Genomic DNA, 18,726 nt, shown 5'->3' on the forward strand with positions numbered 1-18,726 from the left:
ACTGAATGGTGTTACTGGACGTTGGCTGGTTATAGGAGGCTAAATGAATGAGTAGTTTTAATTTCTCTGCTGCGTGACGCGGGCGGAAGCTGCAGAGCTCAGAGGCCCCGCCGGGTCTCCTGTTCTGTTTACCAACAGGCAGCGACGTCTTCCGTCTAAAACGCTGTTATATCAGCTTGTTAACGGGAAACTCATTTTGATCACACAGCTGCGGGCTGCGATCCGGCCGTGTGTCTGACCCTGATGGCCTCTAATGAGCCCCTAACGAGACTTAAGGCCACTAACGAGCCCTTAACGGATCTTAACTTTGCCTGAAGGTCCTCGACGAGCAACAACAGGCCTAATGGATAATTAGCATGATGATTGGAGTGCTTACTGGAGCCCCGATCCCTTCCTATCAAGATGATGCACACACACTAAACACGAGCTGACTGCTGCTGGGTGGCCAAAACCTGTAATGAGGTGGTGAAACGGGGACAGTACGGCACCGTAGGTATGAGGAACTGGACTCACGGTAACCTCGGGTAACCTCGGGGTCTGCTCCCAATCTGGCAACCTTTCAGCAACGCTGCCTCTTTACCTACAAACAAACTGGTAGATTAAACTAAGTAGATAGATAAACACAAATATCGGACCAATCGGAAATATTGGCTGATGATGGCACCAGATGAAAAGGAGAGGGATCACCAGTCCATCCTGAGGAGGACATGAATGTGTGGACAACATTTTGTGGAAATAGTTGTTGAGACTTTTAACTTAACCCCTTCAGCCCTTCAGGGTGCTGGAAGGTGTGGTTCACCTAGATCAGCGGTCGGCAACCTGCGTCTCTTCAGCTCCTCTCCAGAGGCTCCTTGTGGATTTATAAAAATGGAAATGAATAACTGTTTTTAGTTTACATTTTCATTTTTATTTATCATTGTTGTAGGTCTATGGTACGACGGTATGACGGAGTGTTAGGGCCATATTGAGGAAAAATAGATCTGAGATTTCGAGAATAAAGTCATAATATTATGAAGTATTAATTTTACATGTTATTTTCTTTTTTTCTTGTAAAGTTATGACTTTGTTCTGTAAATCTCAGATGTTTTTTCCCTCAATGTGGCTTTAATACTCCGTAGTACATTGTCTCTTTGGCCCTCACTGCATTGGACTTATGTACTTTATACTTAGACTATAAACTGTTACCTTCATCACAATGATCAAAATGTTTTGAGGCTCCAGACAGATTTTTTTCTTTTTCTTTGCCTAAAATGGTTCTTTTGATAGTAAAAGTTGCTGAGAATAGCTCCACAACTAGCAGGTCTATATGCATGTGCAAAAATTTACATTTTTATCCTCTCCTCAAATGTTTTCTAGATCAGACAACAAAGCACATAGATTCTACAAAGGTTTTAGTTGGATAGGACCAGGACGACTCTCCATTTGGCACACTTGGATACCCAAAGTGTGACAAATGGTTGAAAGGGAATCTGGCTCTAAAATACTACTGATATCCACTACAGGAGGCTATGAGCACACAATGGAGCCCTTGGCCATGACATTTACCCCGTGCTGCATTATCACACTCTACCATTGTGCATCATCACACCTTACCATTGTGCACAGTATGAGGAGGAGAGGATGTCAAAGTTCATACGAAGACGAGAGAAACTCAGGATGGGGAAGAAAGTGGAGAGGTGATTAAACTAGAAGAAGGGACAGAAGTAGAGAGAGAAGTGATTGGACGGGACATGATTGGAGCTAAAGAGCGATTAATGGAAAGCAAAAGGTTTTCCTGTCACAGTCCGAGTGTCAGTCTGACCGGAACAACTCCCGCAAGCCAAAGAGGAGAAAGACGGACAGTAATTGTCACGACTTCATCAATTTCCTTCCATCTTTTTTCTCTTTTGATTTCAGGTGTTCTTCCATTCTTTGCCTCACCCTTTGAGTGTTTATTTGTTTGTATTTCTGTCGCATCAAAACCCCTAAAGTAAACCCAGGAAAGCCGGAGTATTTCCTGGTAAAGCAGCTCCTCCACCGGGACACGGTGCCATCTCGCAGGTTGATTGATGAGTCACTGGCCTCGGGGTTATATATCGGAGGGGCTGCAGAGTCAAGACCATCACATTCTCCACATGCTCAGGACACTGCCGGCACTCTGAGCTGCAATTACGGCTCAGTGACAAAGCCTTTCTTTTCTTTTTTTATATATATATATATGAAAGTCAACTTTTTAGGTTGGCGCCATATCGGTAACTATGGTAACAGATGCTGATGCTGGTGGAGCATCCCACTGGATGACAAACCCTTTAAATGGAACGTATAGACATGTGAAAAGCCTCAGAAGAGCTGCAGGCTGTCATTGTTACTGTCAGAGGTGAGTGTCACATCTCAGGAAGCTTTGCTGGAGCCGTTGGGGGTTCACACAAAGGCCGCCTCACCGAGAGTTAGTACAGCTGGGCTTAAGCTGTATGATTTTAGCCCGTTTCTGACCTGAATTTTGAGCAGGACGACTCATTTTAGAGTCGTACCGAATTTCAGCTTCATCAGGTGTCATTTGCTGTGCAGTATAAAGGGAGGACGGAGGACCTGATTAACTCCTTCCGACCGGCCGTTGGATGAATTTCTGACATGCCAGAAGTTTTGGTCATCCGTCCACAGGCTCTCGCACAGTTGAGGCAGAGCCACGAGCCGATTCCCCAACGTCAGCGCCTTATTTCTGCTTTTATTACGGTAATCAGAGCGAAGCTATCAAGATAACAACGTACAATAGATATACTAAAACGTATATAGCTTACCTCCAATTCTCTCTGTAAATTGGACAAGCCATTCTGTCCACATCTTCCTCGCCACCTGCGAGTCCATATACGCCAGCGCCTCTTTTTTAGACGTTTCAGCAGACAGGATGGCACAGATGATCAAAGCAGCACGTTTCTGCCTTGTTAGCATTGTGACCTGTTCCGTTCCATTCCTAAACCTAAACCTAAAGTAGTTTTATTTTGAAAAGACTTGAGCGGAAACCAGAAGTCAAAGTTGAGGTATTCATCACATAAATTCGGTATTTAAGTTACGCCACTTCTGGTGTTATTTCTCAACCTTTTCCTAAACCTAACTAAGTAGTTTTATTTTGAAAAGACTGGAGCGGAAGTTGACACATTGCTTGGACATTCGTAAGAAAAAGCAAAAAAAAAAATACATTGTTGAAAGTCGTGCTGAGCGTCACGAAAAAAAAGGAAATTTGTGTCTTTGTACACGAATCAAATTAACAAGATTCAATTTTGTGACTATGTCATGAACCGTTTTCCGTCACGTTGTGCTCTCCGTCTGGTGCATCGTATCGTCTCTTACATCAGGTTGAGGTAGGAGGTATTTTGCGATCAGACTCAGTGGATGAAAAGCAGAAAAGTGTGACGCTGTGTGAGACTGAATGAATGAATGTGCAGCAGTAGTGAATAAAAGGTTTAGAAAACATTCAACCAGATGTGATCAATAGAAGCTTTTCATTTTTTGGGGGGTTTTTGCATACTGTACATTTTGTAGAAACCGCTCAAGGTTCTGACTGTGTGTTTCAGTGCTCTATTCATCGCCACCATGAACCATTTAATTGAAATGGAAGGAGTCCATTGTCCATAGTGCCGATTTGATTTGCAGTTTAAAATACAGTAAATGTAATTTGTAGGAGACAGAGTTAAATTATGAAATCTGTATAAGGATCTTATGATTATGACCTTTTTCTCCTACTTATGAGCTTACAATCTAATACTAAACATCAACCAACACAAAGTTATTTAAGATTATATCAGTCATGTTTGGGACCTGTTCCACCAAGAATGATCAATGATGAGTAATGTGGAAAACTCTGCTGAGCAGAATCTACTGTTTTACATTCAGTCTTGCTCCAGTGTTGAGAGCAAATACTAGAACTGAAGCAGCGATTCATTTCATTTGAAGGGACACGCACCATTATTTTGAACATTTGGACAGATGCAGACAGATGATACCGGCCCTGGAACCGAGGTACACAATGCAGCTTTTCAGACTATAAATCACTGCCTACTGTTTACTGCTGTTGTGACTGTGTGCATATTGTTTTTTAGGGAGCACTTAGTCTTAATATATGAAATAAATAGGGCCCGTTTTTCAGGGTTTGGTCTCTTAGTTCAAATGATGGTGAATCTCAATGCTGCAGCGTCCAATGTTATATTTGACAGTAAAGTTCTTTGTGTCAACAGTTGGTCTCTTTCTTCAGTCAACATGATAATGCTCCCGGTTAACAAAACCAGCTCCGCAAACAAATGCTTTTAATACTTTGGTGTGTTAGAACTTGACTTGTCTGCACAGAGCCCTCTACTTAGCTGCTCATGTCACATCTGGTTGAAAAAAAAACCCAGATGGTGACAACCAAAAACCAAAATCGGGATGACCAAAACCCAAGATAGGGACTATCAAAACACCAATATTGCAACAGCCAAAAACCAAAATGGGGATGACCAAAATCCAAGATGGGGACTACCAAAAAACCAAGATGGCAATGGCCAAAAACCAAAATGGAGATGACCAAAAACCAAGAAGACGACGACCAAAAACCAAGAAGACGACGACCAAAAACCAAAATGGCGACGACCAAAAACCAAGATGGCAACCACCAAAATGCCAAACTCAAGTCCACAAACCAATGGGTGACGTCACGGTGACTACGTCCACTTCTTGTATACAGTCTATGCTTCCAATGTAGGTTTACTTAGTTCTCAAAAGTACTGGGTTACGTTTAGGAAAACATTGTGGCTTGTGTTCAAATAACTACGTTTGTTGCGCAACTGGCGAACGGAAGTTACGTAACAAAACAATGGTAAAATAAGTCAACGTTGTCTTGCTTTCACACGTGACACGAACAGTGGTCTCCTGGGTGAACGTCTACTTGTTTGACCCATCCAATCTCCAGTCTAGTAACGACGCCGACGGGTTCACATTGGAGTTAGTTGAAAGCTCGTGTCCGTCAGTATCAGACGACGAGGGGGACTTGACGAAGCGGCAATATTTGACAAGTGAGACGGGTCAAATGAACATAGTGTCACAATCACGAGTTCACCTACTTTTGGCCATATAGTGTAGCTACTTCCACCAAGGCTGCGTGTTTCCTCCTGCTTGGATAAACCTGTTGCCACCATCGTTGCTCATCGCTGGCATCATTTGCTCCAGACTTTCCCCATAGTTACATTCTTACCACCTGAAAATATTTACTGCCCGGGGGACAAAACATCCAGCTCCTATATGACATAAATAATCAATAATTCATTACATCTATAATACATAAAGAGCGATGGAGCACAATGATGTAAGATTTATGGTGAGCTGTATGACAGAGAATGAGGAGCAGTGGACTCTCAGGCTGAAACTCTGGACTGATCGGACCTCGCTGTGACCTTGTGTGTGTCTCTATGAATAAAATACAGCAGGTGGACAAAGAATAGTTTTTTTTTATAAGGATGAGTAAATAAAGTGCTATCGGACAGAAAACAGGATATCTGGGTGGAAATACAAGATCCGGTCATGACAGCAGCGCTGGAAGCAGTCAGAGTTTCTGACTGTCTAATACAAGCATCACTTAGATCACATATCACGTATTTATATATACAAATGATGCTGAAGTACATAATAACGTTTTCTATGCACCGTTGAAAAGTTGTGAATCAGATGTTATATTGATGTTTTTCCTGCAATAACAACTATTTTAACAGAGATAAAAACGGTATAATTCAGACACCAAATGTGTTATTTACCTGTGAAATAGTTTTGTCCCCAAAAGAAGAAGAATGAAACTGAAACAGGAAGCTGTTCCGGTTTAAATAAGCTCAGTGTCTTTTACCGATACCTGCTGATTTCTTCTGTTGCTCAGAGGGATCTTTGTCTCTTTCTGCCCTTTCAGTTGGCGGATGTATATGACTCTAAACTGTGTTTTAAAGGGCAGGTACATTCTTTTTGTTTGTTTTTTATGCTTTTATATCATTCTATAGCTTCACAGTGGTGTTCTTTATGCATTCAAATATGAACATTCAAACTTTGGTCGAAGTATGTTTTGGCATCAAAATGCTATTTTCCCACAATAAAGTGTCAACAGTTTGTTTCTTTCCTCATTCAACATGATGATGCCCCCCAGTTAACAAAACCAGCTCCATAAAGAAATGCTTTTAATACTTTGCTGTGAAAGAACTTGACTGGTTTGCACAAAGCCCTCTTGTGGCAGTTTTGGATGTGTCCTTGCATTCTTTCTAACAGCCAGCAGGGGGCGACTCCTCTGGTTGCTAAAAGAAGTCTGGTTGTATAGAAGTCTATGAGAAAATGAGCTTACTTCTCACTTGATTTATTACCTCAGTAAACATTGTGAACATGAGTTTATGATCTCAATCGCTAGTTTCAAGTCTTCTTCAATACAGCATGATGTTCATTTAGTAAATTATGGTCCCATTTAGAGTCAGATAGACCATAAAGCAGGGGATGCTTTAGGGCGGGGCTACCTTGTGATTGACAGGTCGCTACCACGGCGTTGTCCGGTCTGGGAGTTGGCTGTGTTTTCGTCTTAGAACTTTAACCCTTTCACAGTGTGTTTTCACTTCATCAAAGTTGATTATAACATTTTGGTCGTCTAAAAATGTCGGTTGTACTTAGCTCCAAGATTTTGCCACCTGACCTGACGTAGGTTTCTGCATGATGTTGCTGCTACATGTACAGTATACATACATCCTTATAGTCAGTGTATTAACGTTACATACAGTAACTTCGATATTAATTTATTCATAAACCTAACTAAATAGTTTTATTTTGAAAAGACTGGAGTGGAAATTGACACGTGTTGCTGGACATTCACAGGTAAACGCACGAAAAATACGTTGTTGAAAGTCGTGCTGAGCGTCACGAATGTACACGAATCACATGGATTAAATTTCATGAGTATTTCACAAAACATCCGTGAGACTGTGTTGTATTTCTACATGTAAACGTCATCCATACATCAGATGAACAGATGGCTGTCACTCACTGATGCTAATGAACACTGCGTCTCCGTCCAGCTGATCTCTGTCTAGAGACTGCAGCTCAATGATGACACATAAAGAATAATTACAGTGAGAGTGACAAAGTCTTATTGTTTCCTCTCTTTGTCCTCCAGCCTGCAGTCGGACGGCTGCTGGAGCTTATCATTAACTAACAAAGAGCCCCGAGCCACTAATGCTGTCAAATGAAAAGATGATATAATTATTAAATGATGTATGTTTGGTTTCGGTCCAGAAAGTCTGAAATTATGGGTCATTTCATAATGGTTTTCCTTCTTTTATTAATGTGGCAGCCTTCTGAGGGTCTCATTTAATCTGTTTATTCATAGATTCATGTTGAAGCGTTGCCCATAAGACGACGTGTGTGTGTGTGTGTGTGTGGGGGGGGGTTGTTGAGAAGTTTGTTAAAGCCTCCAGCATCACATAGAGAAAACTTGCGTTTCTCCCGCTAGCTTTAGGAGGTGGAAGGTCACAGGTAGTAGATGATGAGGGTTCAGTGTTGCTGCTGCTGCAATGCACCATGGGAGGTGATCTGTTTTGTAGGTGCAGCTGTGCCCTGCAGAAGCGCTGCAAGCTGTTTCACCTGAGTGTGTTTAAGGTTGTTTATATGCAATTCATGAAAATCTGGCTCTATCTGTTTGGCGTGGAGAGGAGGTTGTGTTGCTCTGGTTCTATCTATCTGGTGTGGAGTGGAGGTTGTGTTGCTCTGGCTCTATTTGTTTGGCGTGGAGAGGAGGTTGTGTTGTCTGGCTTTATCTGTTTGGCTTGGAGAGGAGGTCGTGTTGCTCTGGCTCTATCTGTTTGGCATGGAGAGGAGGTTGTGTTGCTCTGGTTCTAGCTGTTTGGCATGGAGAGGAGGTTGTGTTGCTCTGGCTCTATCTATCTGGTGTGGAGAGGAGGTTGTGTTGCTCTGGCTTTATCTGTTTGGCATGGAGAGGAGGTCGTGTTGCTCTGGCTCTATCTGTTTGGTGTGGAGAGGAGGTTGTGTTGCTCTGGCTTTATCTGTTTGGCATGGAGAGGAGGTTGTGTTGTCTGGCTTTAGCTGTTTGGCGTGGAAAGGAGGTCATGTTACTCTGGCTCTGTCTGTTTGGCGTACAGAGGAGGTTGTGTTGCTCTGGCTGTATCTGTTTGGCATGGAGAGGAGGTCGTGTTGCTCTGGCTCTATCTGTTTGGTGTGGAGAGGAGGTTGTGTTGCTCTGGCTTTATCTATCTGGCGTGGAGTGGAGGTCGTGTTGCTCTGACTCTATCCATCTAGCGTGGAGAGGAGGTTGTGTTGCTCTGACTCTATCCATCTAGTGTGGAGAGGAGGTTGTGTTGCTCTGGCTTTATCTATCTGGCGTGGAGTGGAGGTCGTGTTGCTCTGACTCTATCCATCTAGTGTGGAGAGGAGGTTGTGTTGCTCTGGCTTTATCTATCTGGCGTGGAGAGGAGGTTGTGTTGCTCTGGCTCTATCTATCTGGTGTGGAGAGGAGGTCGTGTTGCTCTGGTTCTATCTATCTGGTGTGGAGTGGAGGTCGTGTTGCTCTGACTCTATCCATCTAGCGTGGAGAGGAGGTTGTGTTGCTCTGGCTCTATTTATCTGGCGGGGAGAGGAGGTTGTGTTGCTCTGGCTCTATCTATTTTGCGACGGTTAGGCGTCTCTGGTTTTTCAGTACCATCTCCGTTCCTCCTGTCTGGGTCAGTGTTTGTTGTCCCATTGAGACTGTGACGGTACCTGTTGCTCTGCAGATGTTTGACAGATGTTTGTCTCTCTGTCTCCGTCAGGTACAAGGCGATCGTGAACCCGATGGACATCCAGACGTCCAGAGCCGTCTTCTGGACGTGTCTGAAGGCCGTCTCTATCTGGCTGCTGTCCGTCCTGCTGGCTGTTCCTGAGGCCATCTTCTCACAAGTTGTCTCCATGCAGGTAAAACAATAGATACTACTGTAATAAGTACTACAACAACCATTACTTTAAATAATGTAGCTAAGCCCTTCATACATCTATCTATCTGAGAACATTGACTGTAATAATTAAAATCATGTCATCTGCATATTCTTCACATTTTGTCCTATCCTGGATGTTCATAGGGCTGCAACTAACGATTATTTTCATTATCCATTATGCCGATTATTTTCTAGGTTTATTGATTAATCGTTTGGTCTATAAAATGTCGAATGTACACCTCACTTTCTCAAAGTCCAAGATGATGTCTTTAAATGTTCTGCTTTGTCCAAAACCCAACAACATTTAGTTTAATATGATATAAATCAGAGAAAAGCAGGAAATCTCCATAAAAAATGCCTTGAGAGCCTGAAGATGTTCTGCCATGTATATATATATATATATACATATATATATATAATGTATAATAATGTCCGACAAATGACCGAAAAAAAGTTTTTAAAAAATGGCTGAAAAAAAGTCAGAAAAAAGTCCGAATTTTTTTTTAAAAAAGTAAAAAGAAAAGTTTGATAAAAGTCTGAAAAAATGTATTAAAAAAAATGTCCGACATATGTACGAAAGAAAGGGAAAAGAAAAGTCCGAAAAATGTCCAAAGCTGTTTGAAAAAAAGTAAAAAAAAAAGTAAAAAAAGTGAATAAAAAGTTCATTAAATGTCTGAAAAAAAATCATAAAAAGTAAAAAAAAGTAAAAAAGAAAATTCAGAAAAATGTCCAAAAAAAACCCAGGTTGTAAAATACCCAAGTTACCCTTTAACAGGAAAGTTGACGGATAAATTACACAATAGAAGGTATGATATGGTACAGATATGAGAACTGTTTAAACACTGCAGTCAACTAAGAAAACAAACAGTCCGTCAACCATCGGCTGGATTTCAGCAGAACTACATAAAGAGTCCTCTCTGTTGGCAGAGTGCTGGTGACCTTGTGTCCATTCAGACTGAATGGGAGCTCTTCATCACTTCCTGTTGAAGGCTCATCACTGGTTCAGTCCGAGCAGCACACAAACACCCCCCCGACACCGAAAAACTGCTCTGCAGTCAGATTTATGAATGACAAGTGTTCCCCATTTACTCTACGGTCCGTTTTATGATCCTCACTGATGTTTTGTCTTTACTCTCCCTTCATTTCCTCCTCTTCTCGTTCTCGTTCTCCTCCTCCTCCTGCTCCTCCTTCACTTCTTCCTCTTCTGTTTCTGTGTTTCTTTATTCTCCTCATCTCCATATCTCCTCTCCTCTCTTTTCCTCTCCTCTTCACTCCCCTCTCCTCCCTTGTTTTCTCTTATCCCTCCCATCTCCTTGTTTCCTCTCCTCTTCCTACCTCCCATCTCTTCTCCATGTTTCCTTTCCTCCACCCTTTGCTCCTCTTATCTCCTCTCTTCCTCCCTAATCCAATCTCTTCTCCTTGTTTCTTCCTCCCCTCCCCTCTCCCCTCCTCTCCCCTCCTCTCCTCTCTTCCTCCCTAATTCTATCTCCTTCTTTGTGGACCCTTTGTGTCCTTTCATCTCTCCTCCTTCCCTCTCCTCCTCTCTTCACCTTGTTCTTCCTACCGCTCCTCCTGTCCTTGTTTCCTTGTCTCCTCTTCTCCTCCTCCTCCCCTCTCATCTCCTTGTTTCTTTTCCTACTCCCTTATCTCTTCCTCTACTATCCTTACGTCCTTTTCTCTCCTCCTCCCCTATCCTTTCCTTATTTCCTTTCCTCTTCCCCTCTCCTCCTCTCAGGGTCACAAGGACCACACCAACGTGACCTTCGTGAACTGCGTGCCCTACCCGCTGTCCAATCAGTTGCATCCTAAGATCCACTCGGTGATGATCTTCCTGGTTTACTTCCTGATCCCTCTGACCATCATCTCGGTGTACTATTACCACATCGCCCGTACGCTCATCAAGAGCGCCCACGACATGCCGGGGGAGGTCAGCGAGCACACCAAGAGACAGGTGAGCCATCCGCCGACCCACCGACCCGCCGACCCGCCGACCCGCCGACCCAGCGAGTCACGGATCAATGAATGAATGAATGAATACATGAGCTGACAAAGAGCTGCTCTGTCTCTGTCACACAGCATTCTGCAGGTTTTCATTGTGTATACGGCTCTTTAACGCTACTGGTGTTCAGGTTTTAATGTATTAATGTGAATCTAAACTTCTGTTTGTGTTCAGCTCAGCAGCAAACAAAGCTTCGAGATTTTCAAACAGCAGAGTCTGATTCACATGAATACATTATTAATCACACATTTATTTGACCTACAATAAAACATTGATTGCAGTGTCGATAGTTTTGCTCTCAAACATATTCGGTCTGATTGCATAATAAAGAAACAAAAGTCGCTCCATATTAAAGCAGAATTAGAGAATAAATCAGAAACAGACAAAGTTGAACAACTAAATGAGTTCAGTGCATCCAGTGATTTCTAAAGAGTCTGGTAGTTTTTAGTTTAACGGGGATCGACTGAGACATGAAGCTCTTTGCACCTTCACCTCCCACCCACACTGCTGCAGTAAACATCCAGCCATGAGGGAGGTGTAGCGGAGGTTTAGCGGAGGACAGTCAGCTGGAGGGAATAATCACTTTACACCGATGGTCACAGATGGAGGAGAGGTCACAGGGGTCGACAGAGTCGTGTCACACCCACCAAACTGCTGCTCCCAGTTCCTCCTTTGAACAGAGAACCTCTCTAATTATTTACAAGTGTTTATATTTTTCTGCTCCTGTTAAGCTACCTCGAAGAAACTTTCAAGTTACTTGTGACTTGAGTTAGATTTGTTTTAAATGACTAGTGAAAAAAAGAGGAGGGGAAGAGGGAAGAGGAGAGAGAAGAGGAGAGGGAAGAGGAGAGAGAAGAGGAGAGGGAAAAGGGAAGAGAAGAGGAGAGGGAAGAGGAGAGAGAAGAGGAGAGGGAAGAGGAGAGAGGAGAGAGGAGAGGATAGAGAAGAGGAGAGAGAAGAGGAGAGAGAAGAGAGAGAATAAGAGAGGGAAGAGGAGAGAGAAGAGGAGAGGGAAGAGGAGAGAGGAGAGGAGAGAGAGAATAAGAGAGGGAAAAGGGAAGAGAAGAGGAGAGGGAAGAGGAGAGAGGAGAGGATAGAGAAGAGGAGAGAGACGAGGAGAGAGAAGAGAGAGAATAAGAGAGGGAAGAGGAGAGAGAAGAGGAGAGGGAAGAGGAGAGAGGAGAGGAGAGAGAGAATAAGAGAGGGAAGAGGAGAGAGAAGAGGATAGAGAAGAGGAGAGAGAAGAGGAGAGAGAATAAGAGAGGGAAGAGGAGAGAGAAGAGGAGAGAGAAGAGGAGAGGGAAGAGGAGAGAGAAGAGGAGAGAGAATAAGAGAGGGAAGAGGAGAGAGGAGAGGATAGAGAAGAGGAGAGAGAAGAGGAGAGAGAATAAGAGAGGGAAGAGGAGAGAGAAGAGGAGAGATAAGAGGAGAGGGAAGAGGAGAGGAAAGAGGAGAGGGAAGAGGAGAGGGAAGAGGAGAGAGAAGAGAGAAGAGGAGAGAGGAGAGAGAAGAGGAGAGAGAAGAGGAGAGAGAAGAGGAGAGAGAAGAGAGAAGAGGAGAGAGAAGAGGAGAGAGAAGAGGAGAGGGAAGAGGAGAGAGAAGAGGAGAGAGAAGAGGAGAGGGAAGAGGAGAGGGAAGAGGAGAGGGAAGAGGAGAGAGAAGAGAGAAGAGGAGAGAGAAGAGGAGAGAGGAGAGAGAAGAGGAGAGAGAAGAGGAGAGAGAAGAGGAGAGGGAAGAGGAGAGAGAAGAGGAGAGAGAAGAGGAGAGGGAAGAGGAGATGGAGGAGGAGAGAGAAGAGGAGAGAGAAGAGGAGAGAGAAGAGGAGAGGGAAGAGGAGAGAGAAGAGGAGAGAGAAGAGGAGAGGGAAGAGGAGATGGAGGAGGAGAGAGAAGAGGAGAGAGAAGAGGAGAGAGAAGAGGAGAGAGAAGAGGAGAGGGAAGAGGAGAGGGAAGAGGAGAGGGAAGAGAAGAGGAGAGAGAAGAGGAGAGAGAAGAGGAGAGGAGAGGGAAGAGACGAGGAAAGAGGAGATGGAAGAGGAGAGAGAAGAGGAGAGAGAAGAGGAGAGTGAAGAGGAGAGGGAAGAAGAGAGGGAAGAGGAGAGAGAAGAGGAGAAGAAAGAGGAGAGGGAAGAGGAGAGAGAAGAGGAGAGAGAAGAGGAGAGAGAAGGGCAAAATACATCAATTTAACCGTTGCATACTACATACTACTGAGGAACCCAGTATGTACTGTATACTATTGCGTTCGTCAGTAGTATGTAGTCGGTGAATACAGCCTTTGACTCTCCCCAACAGACTCCAGAAGAGTCCTGGCGGTGCCAGTGGAGGTAAAGTTGCGGTAGATATTGTTATTATTATCATTTCATACTCTGTGTGGAGCCCATTAGCTGAACGTGTCACCTTAAAAACACATAAATCCTGAAGGGAAAGTCGTCTGGGTGACATCTCTGCTGCAGCCTGCGGGGCTCTGCAGCTCTGAAAGGACACTCTGCAGAGAGGTTGACCTGGACACACTCGGGGTTAATGGAGAATCTCTGACCGACAAACAGTGAATCAAGTCCTGACGCTAAGAGAGCTGAGAGAAGAGGAGGGGGATCATCAGAGGCGACCACTGAGACGTGAAAAACACACTCTGATGTCGGTCAGTGTGTTTTATACTGGAGCTGCAGATAACTACCTCATCTTTATCTGTTCCATAAGCTTTCATATTTACAAGCAGATAATAGTAGAGAATATGCCCAAAATATACAGTACATGCGAGTCAGTCAAGATTGGCCTACTAATTAGTTATCTATCCAATCATCTATTTCTATCACAGAACCGTCACATTGACTTTGTGAACAAAAAAAGCAACCACTTGCTTCTTTTTCCCAGATCTCCAGTATAAACTACTACTACTATAATGTATCTGGATGATTCTGTCAAAACAACACGTTCTCACTCCCAACTCGTGAAATACAAACACTTGGTCAGTGGTCCTACAATTCTAACTAAGGCGCGTCATAAAAACCAAGATGTTGACGGCCAAAAAACAAAATGGCAACGACCAAGATGGCTAAGACCAAAAACCAAGACGGTGACGGCAAAAACCGAAATGGTTTCGGCCAAAAACCAAATGGCGACGGCCATAAACCAAGATGGTGGCGGCAAAAAAGCCAAACTCAAGACTTCAAAACAGAAGTCCACAAACCAACGGGTGACGTCACGGTGACTACAACCACTTCTTATTTACAGTCTGTGCATATATGAATATTTGTATCACTTTGGAGTTCTTTCAAGGAAATCCCACTGCAAAAACTACAAGACTATTATCTCTTTCCTCAATAAATAAGTCATTTCCAGGAAACTTTCAAAAACTTTTTAGGAAATTATTAGGAAATTACAGACACATAAAATAAACATGTTACACAAAAGTTTTCCCAGCTTGTATGTGGAAGAACTTGACTTCACAGAGCTCTGAAGAACTCCTCTAACATTAGATATCTCCTCCCTCTACATCAGGGGTGCACACACTTTTTCAGCATGCGAGCTACTTATAAAATGACCAAGTCAAAATGATCTACCTACTATAAAAATGCAAAACATATATTTATTTATAAATATATTGAGTATTCTTTATATGTACAATATATGTTGGTGTACCTTGCATAACTGCATGAACCCATATTGTACAATATAACTCTGTACATTTTTTGTCATTACCTTACTCTGATGACTTGCACTGAATGGAATCAGCCAGGGATGCATAGTCCGGACAGTAGCTGCTGATAGCCAGCCTCAAGCACACTTCCAAATGATCATCAGTCAAGGTGGAACGGTATTTGGACTTAATAATCTTCATGTGGGAAAAGGCTGACTCGCATAAATAAGTGGAGCCGAATAATGCAGTCAAGGAGGTAGCACATTTCCTCATGTTGAGGTACTTTTCCTCTGTGAGTAAGTTCCAGAACTGTCCATGAGCCCTGGACTTAAGCTGAATGTCAGCTTGTAGTGTCAAAATCTCATCCTCCACTCCAGATGAGTTCAGGTGAAACAGTGTTGCAATTTGTTGGCTGACGTCTATTTAAAAAAAAAAAAATTTTATTTATTTTTTTTAATGCCATGCGATCTACCCACACTACCTTTGCGATCGACCGGTAGATCGTGATCGACGTATTGGGCACCCCTGCTCTACATCATATCGCATGTCGTCTAATTCATCTCATTACAGTTAAATCCACCTGTGCGTGCGTCCTCGTGGGGCAGCGATGCTATCAGTGCTTCCTTAAATAGGAAAAAGCCTCTTCACTCGCCGCCCGCATCTCCACATCTATAGAGGTCGGAAGCCAATTGTTACATTAACTGCCGATGCCCACATCAATACCAAACTATCTTATCTGAGAGCAGAGCTAATTCATTATGTTCCCACAGATAAGAAACGCATTACAGAGCATAGACTCACAGCTGCTGCATCCCAACACACAAACACAGCAGAGCTGGAAGGCTTAATTTCTTCGATCAGAAAACGCTCAGATAAGTTGGTGGTTTTTAACAAACAATATATTGTGTCTTTAGTTTGGTTCATTTGCCTGCTGATCAACTTATAACCAAGAATAATCAACTTGACTGCGAACTTTAAATAACATATAACCAGGCAGAAACCTACAGGTCTGAGAAGTGAAGCCAATGCTGAAGTGCCTTTAACTTGCATTCTTTCTAACAGCCAGCAGGGGGCGACTCCTCTGGTTGCTAAAAGAAGTCTGATTGTATAGAAGTCTATGAGAAAATGAGCCTACTTCTCTCTTGATTTATTACCTCAGTAAACATTGTAAACATGAGTTTACGGTCTCAATCTCTAGTTTCAAGTCTTCTTCAATACAGCATGATGTTCCTTTAGTAAATGATGGTCCCATTTAGAGTCGGATAGACCATAAAGCAGGGGATGGTTTAGGGCGGGGCTACCTTGTGATTGACAGGTCGCTACCACGGCGTTGTCCGGTCTGGGAGTTGTCCGTGTTTTCGTTTTACAACTTTAAAGGTTTCACAATCTGTTTTCACTTCATCAAAGTTAATTATGACATTTTGGTCGCCTAAAAATGACTTATTCAGCGTTCAGTTGCACTTAACTCCACCGTCTCATGTCACTTCTGGTTGCAAAAAAACAAGATGGAGTCGTCCAAAAACAAAGAGGGCGTTGATCAAAAACCTAGTTGGCGACAAACAAAAACCAAGATGGCGACAAACAAAAACCAAGATGGCGACAACCAAAAACCAAGATGACGACAACAAAAACCAAGATGACGACAACCAAAAACCAAGATGGCGACCGCTAAAAACCAAGATGGTGATAAGAAAAAACCAAGATGGTCACGGCCAAAAACCAAGATGACGACGACCAAAAACCAAGATGACGACCGCTAAAAACCAAGATGGTGATAAGAAAAAACCAAGATGGTCACGGCCAAAAACCAAGATGACGACAACCAAAAACCAAGATGACGACCGCTAAAAACCAAGATGGTGATAAGAAAAAACCAAGATGGTCACGGCCAAAAACCAAGATGACGACGACCAAAAACCAAGATGGCTATCGCCAAAAATCAAGATGGCGACAACCAAAAACCAAGATGGCGATGGCCAAAAAACCGAACTCTGGTCGTAGTCCACCAACCAATGGTGGACTCTCCAAAAATAATTACTGCTATATTGTGATGAAATGAGATTTGTATCATCTGCAAAAATGTATTTTCATGGTGACCATGACCATGAGGAACCCCACATAGTATTATAACTGTGTCAGACTTGTGCTTTTTGAGAGAGTCATATCTAAATATATAAAGTTATTATAGCTGTGATGTAAATAATCCTAAAACCATTAATATATTTATAATATTTATCTGGATAATTGAAAGCTATCATGGTTGATTGAATTGAACGCCTTTAAAAGATGAATAAATATGCCAAGAGTATATTCTTTCAGAAAGGGCAGTTGATATTCTATCAGTGAGTTGTTATAAATATTGACATTGAAGTTGAAAGTAAAGGTGAAGGCAAACTCATACAACAAACACAATATAATCATAAAACACAAGGAAGATAAAAATAATGTTGAGCTTGGAAGAAAAAAGAGAAGAGACTCACTGAATCTATAAAAACGAACTAATATTTTCTATATAATATTACACAAGGTTAATATAATATAGTGGGAAATGAATTTTGAATTACATTCATATGCAGAGAGGCTGTAATTATTCATCTGCTGTGAATTTCCCATCAGAATAATACATGACTATTTCTGGAGGTGGATGTTGAATCATTAAAGAGACGCGTGTGTCTGTATAATGAAAAGAAAAATTGTACTATTATAGTTATACAGTTATATCATCACTCTGTGCTTCCAGACAGAAGGATGTATTTAACTGTAATGAGATGAATCCGATGAGACACGTTAGTGAAAGAGGAGGATCTGTAATGTTCTGCAGATGTTGGAGGTTAAACGCAGCAGAGAGATGAAACTGACTCGTCAGGTTTGTAGCTATCAATGTTTCAGGCTGGTGGAGAAACTAAACATCTGCAGTAGATCTTACTAAATAAAACATATACCTGTGTTTTAGTGGAACAGCAGAGGAGCCAAGAGTTTAGAAGGAGCATCAATAACCGCTGCCACGGAAAAGAAAAGTTTTTATTTTACTTAAATAGATCACCATGAAGAAAACCTGTAACTTTGAACAATACAATCTGTATCAACAGCATTGGAAAAAATCCAAATAATTGCTACCGATGAATCCATAAACCTTCACCTCTAGCAGCCACGGTTCAGCTCCCGACACTTACTGAAGTTTTCATTATACTAAAATTGTTCACCATGAAGAAAAACCTTTAACTTTTAACAATACAATCTGCAACAACAGCACCACAAAATCTAAATAATTGCTACCGATGAATCCATAAACCTTCACCTCCAGCAGCCAGGGTTCAGCTCCCGACACTGTTACTGAAGTTTATTTTACTAAAAAGGTTAAAAGTTTTCTTGAAGAAAACTTTTAACAATACAAAATCTAAAAATTGACTTTGATATTTGAAGTTTTTTTTTTAGTTTGGGGGCAGAAGAACATGCAGATGCGCAGCCCTGACATCTCATCATATATACTTCCACTGCAGACTCAGAGCAGCATGATCATCCCTTTGAGTGTTATTTGTGTCCACCTGAGACAAATATTCTCTCTCTCTTTTAGCTCTGATTTGGTCTCCACCACCACCTCCTGAGGGAAATAGCTGTCTCTTTAGATGCTAAACGCTCCACTATGTTCACCAGCTGGTTTCTAACTGAGTGTGTCTGCTGTCTGCTGCTGGGCAGGTAGTGGACCGTGTGTGTCAGAGCTCTCAGTTTCAATGTTTCCTGCTAAAAAAGAGTTGGTGACAGTCCTCCTGGAGTTTGTTACTGAGAGTGGAGTTATTATCAGTTTGAAAAAGTCACATTTTAGGGCAAGTTTGTGAGGAAAACTTTTACTTCGAGTTTACACTTCCAACTTAGACTTTAGTGTCTGTTGACTGAGCAGAAAGTGCAGCAGCAGTATGTCTTGAATCACGTCTAGTGACAGCTGACTGACAGCTGCAGGATTCTGCAGAAACTGCCTCGGACCTATACACACAGTGTGTGTGTGTGTGTGTGGTTTGGCAGTGTGGGTGATGCAGAGCGCAGGACACTAAGCTGGCAGGCAGCCACGACTCAGGCTGCGTCCAGCAGCACACCGACCTACAGCGAGCTGCACTCTGCAGCCACCCACAGGAGTTGGGG

The 18,726-nt window shown here is 42.6% G+C and overlaps 1 protein-coding gene across 1 annotated transcript in view; it reads left to right on the forward strand.

Moving 5' to 3' along the window:
• Nucleotides 1-18,726, forward strand: part of nmbr (neuromedin B receptor) — a 47,440-nt gene that overhangs the window by 10,406 nt on the left and 18,308 nt on the right. Inside the window, exons 2-3 of the mRNA XM_074615205.1 lie at nucleotides 8,793-8,934; nucleotides 10,690-10,905. Of these exons, the coding sequence (XP_074471306.1) occupies nucleotides 8,793-8,934; nucleotides 10,690-10,905 (358 nt within the window). The remainder of the gene's footprint in view (nucleotides 1-8,792; nucleotides 8,935-10,689; nucleotides 10,906-18,726) is intronic.

This window comes from Sebastes fasciatus, chromosome 18, assembly GCF_043250625.1.
Source record: "Sebastes fasciatus isolate fSebFas1 chromosome 18, fSebFas1.pri, whole genome shotgun sequence".
Taxonomy (NCBI): Eukaryota; Metazoa; Chordata; class Actinopteri; order Perciformes; family Sebastidae; genus Sebastes; species Sebastes fasciatus.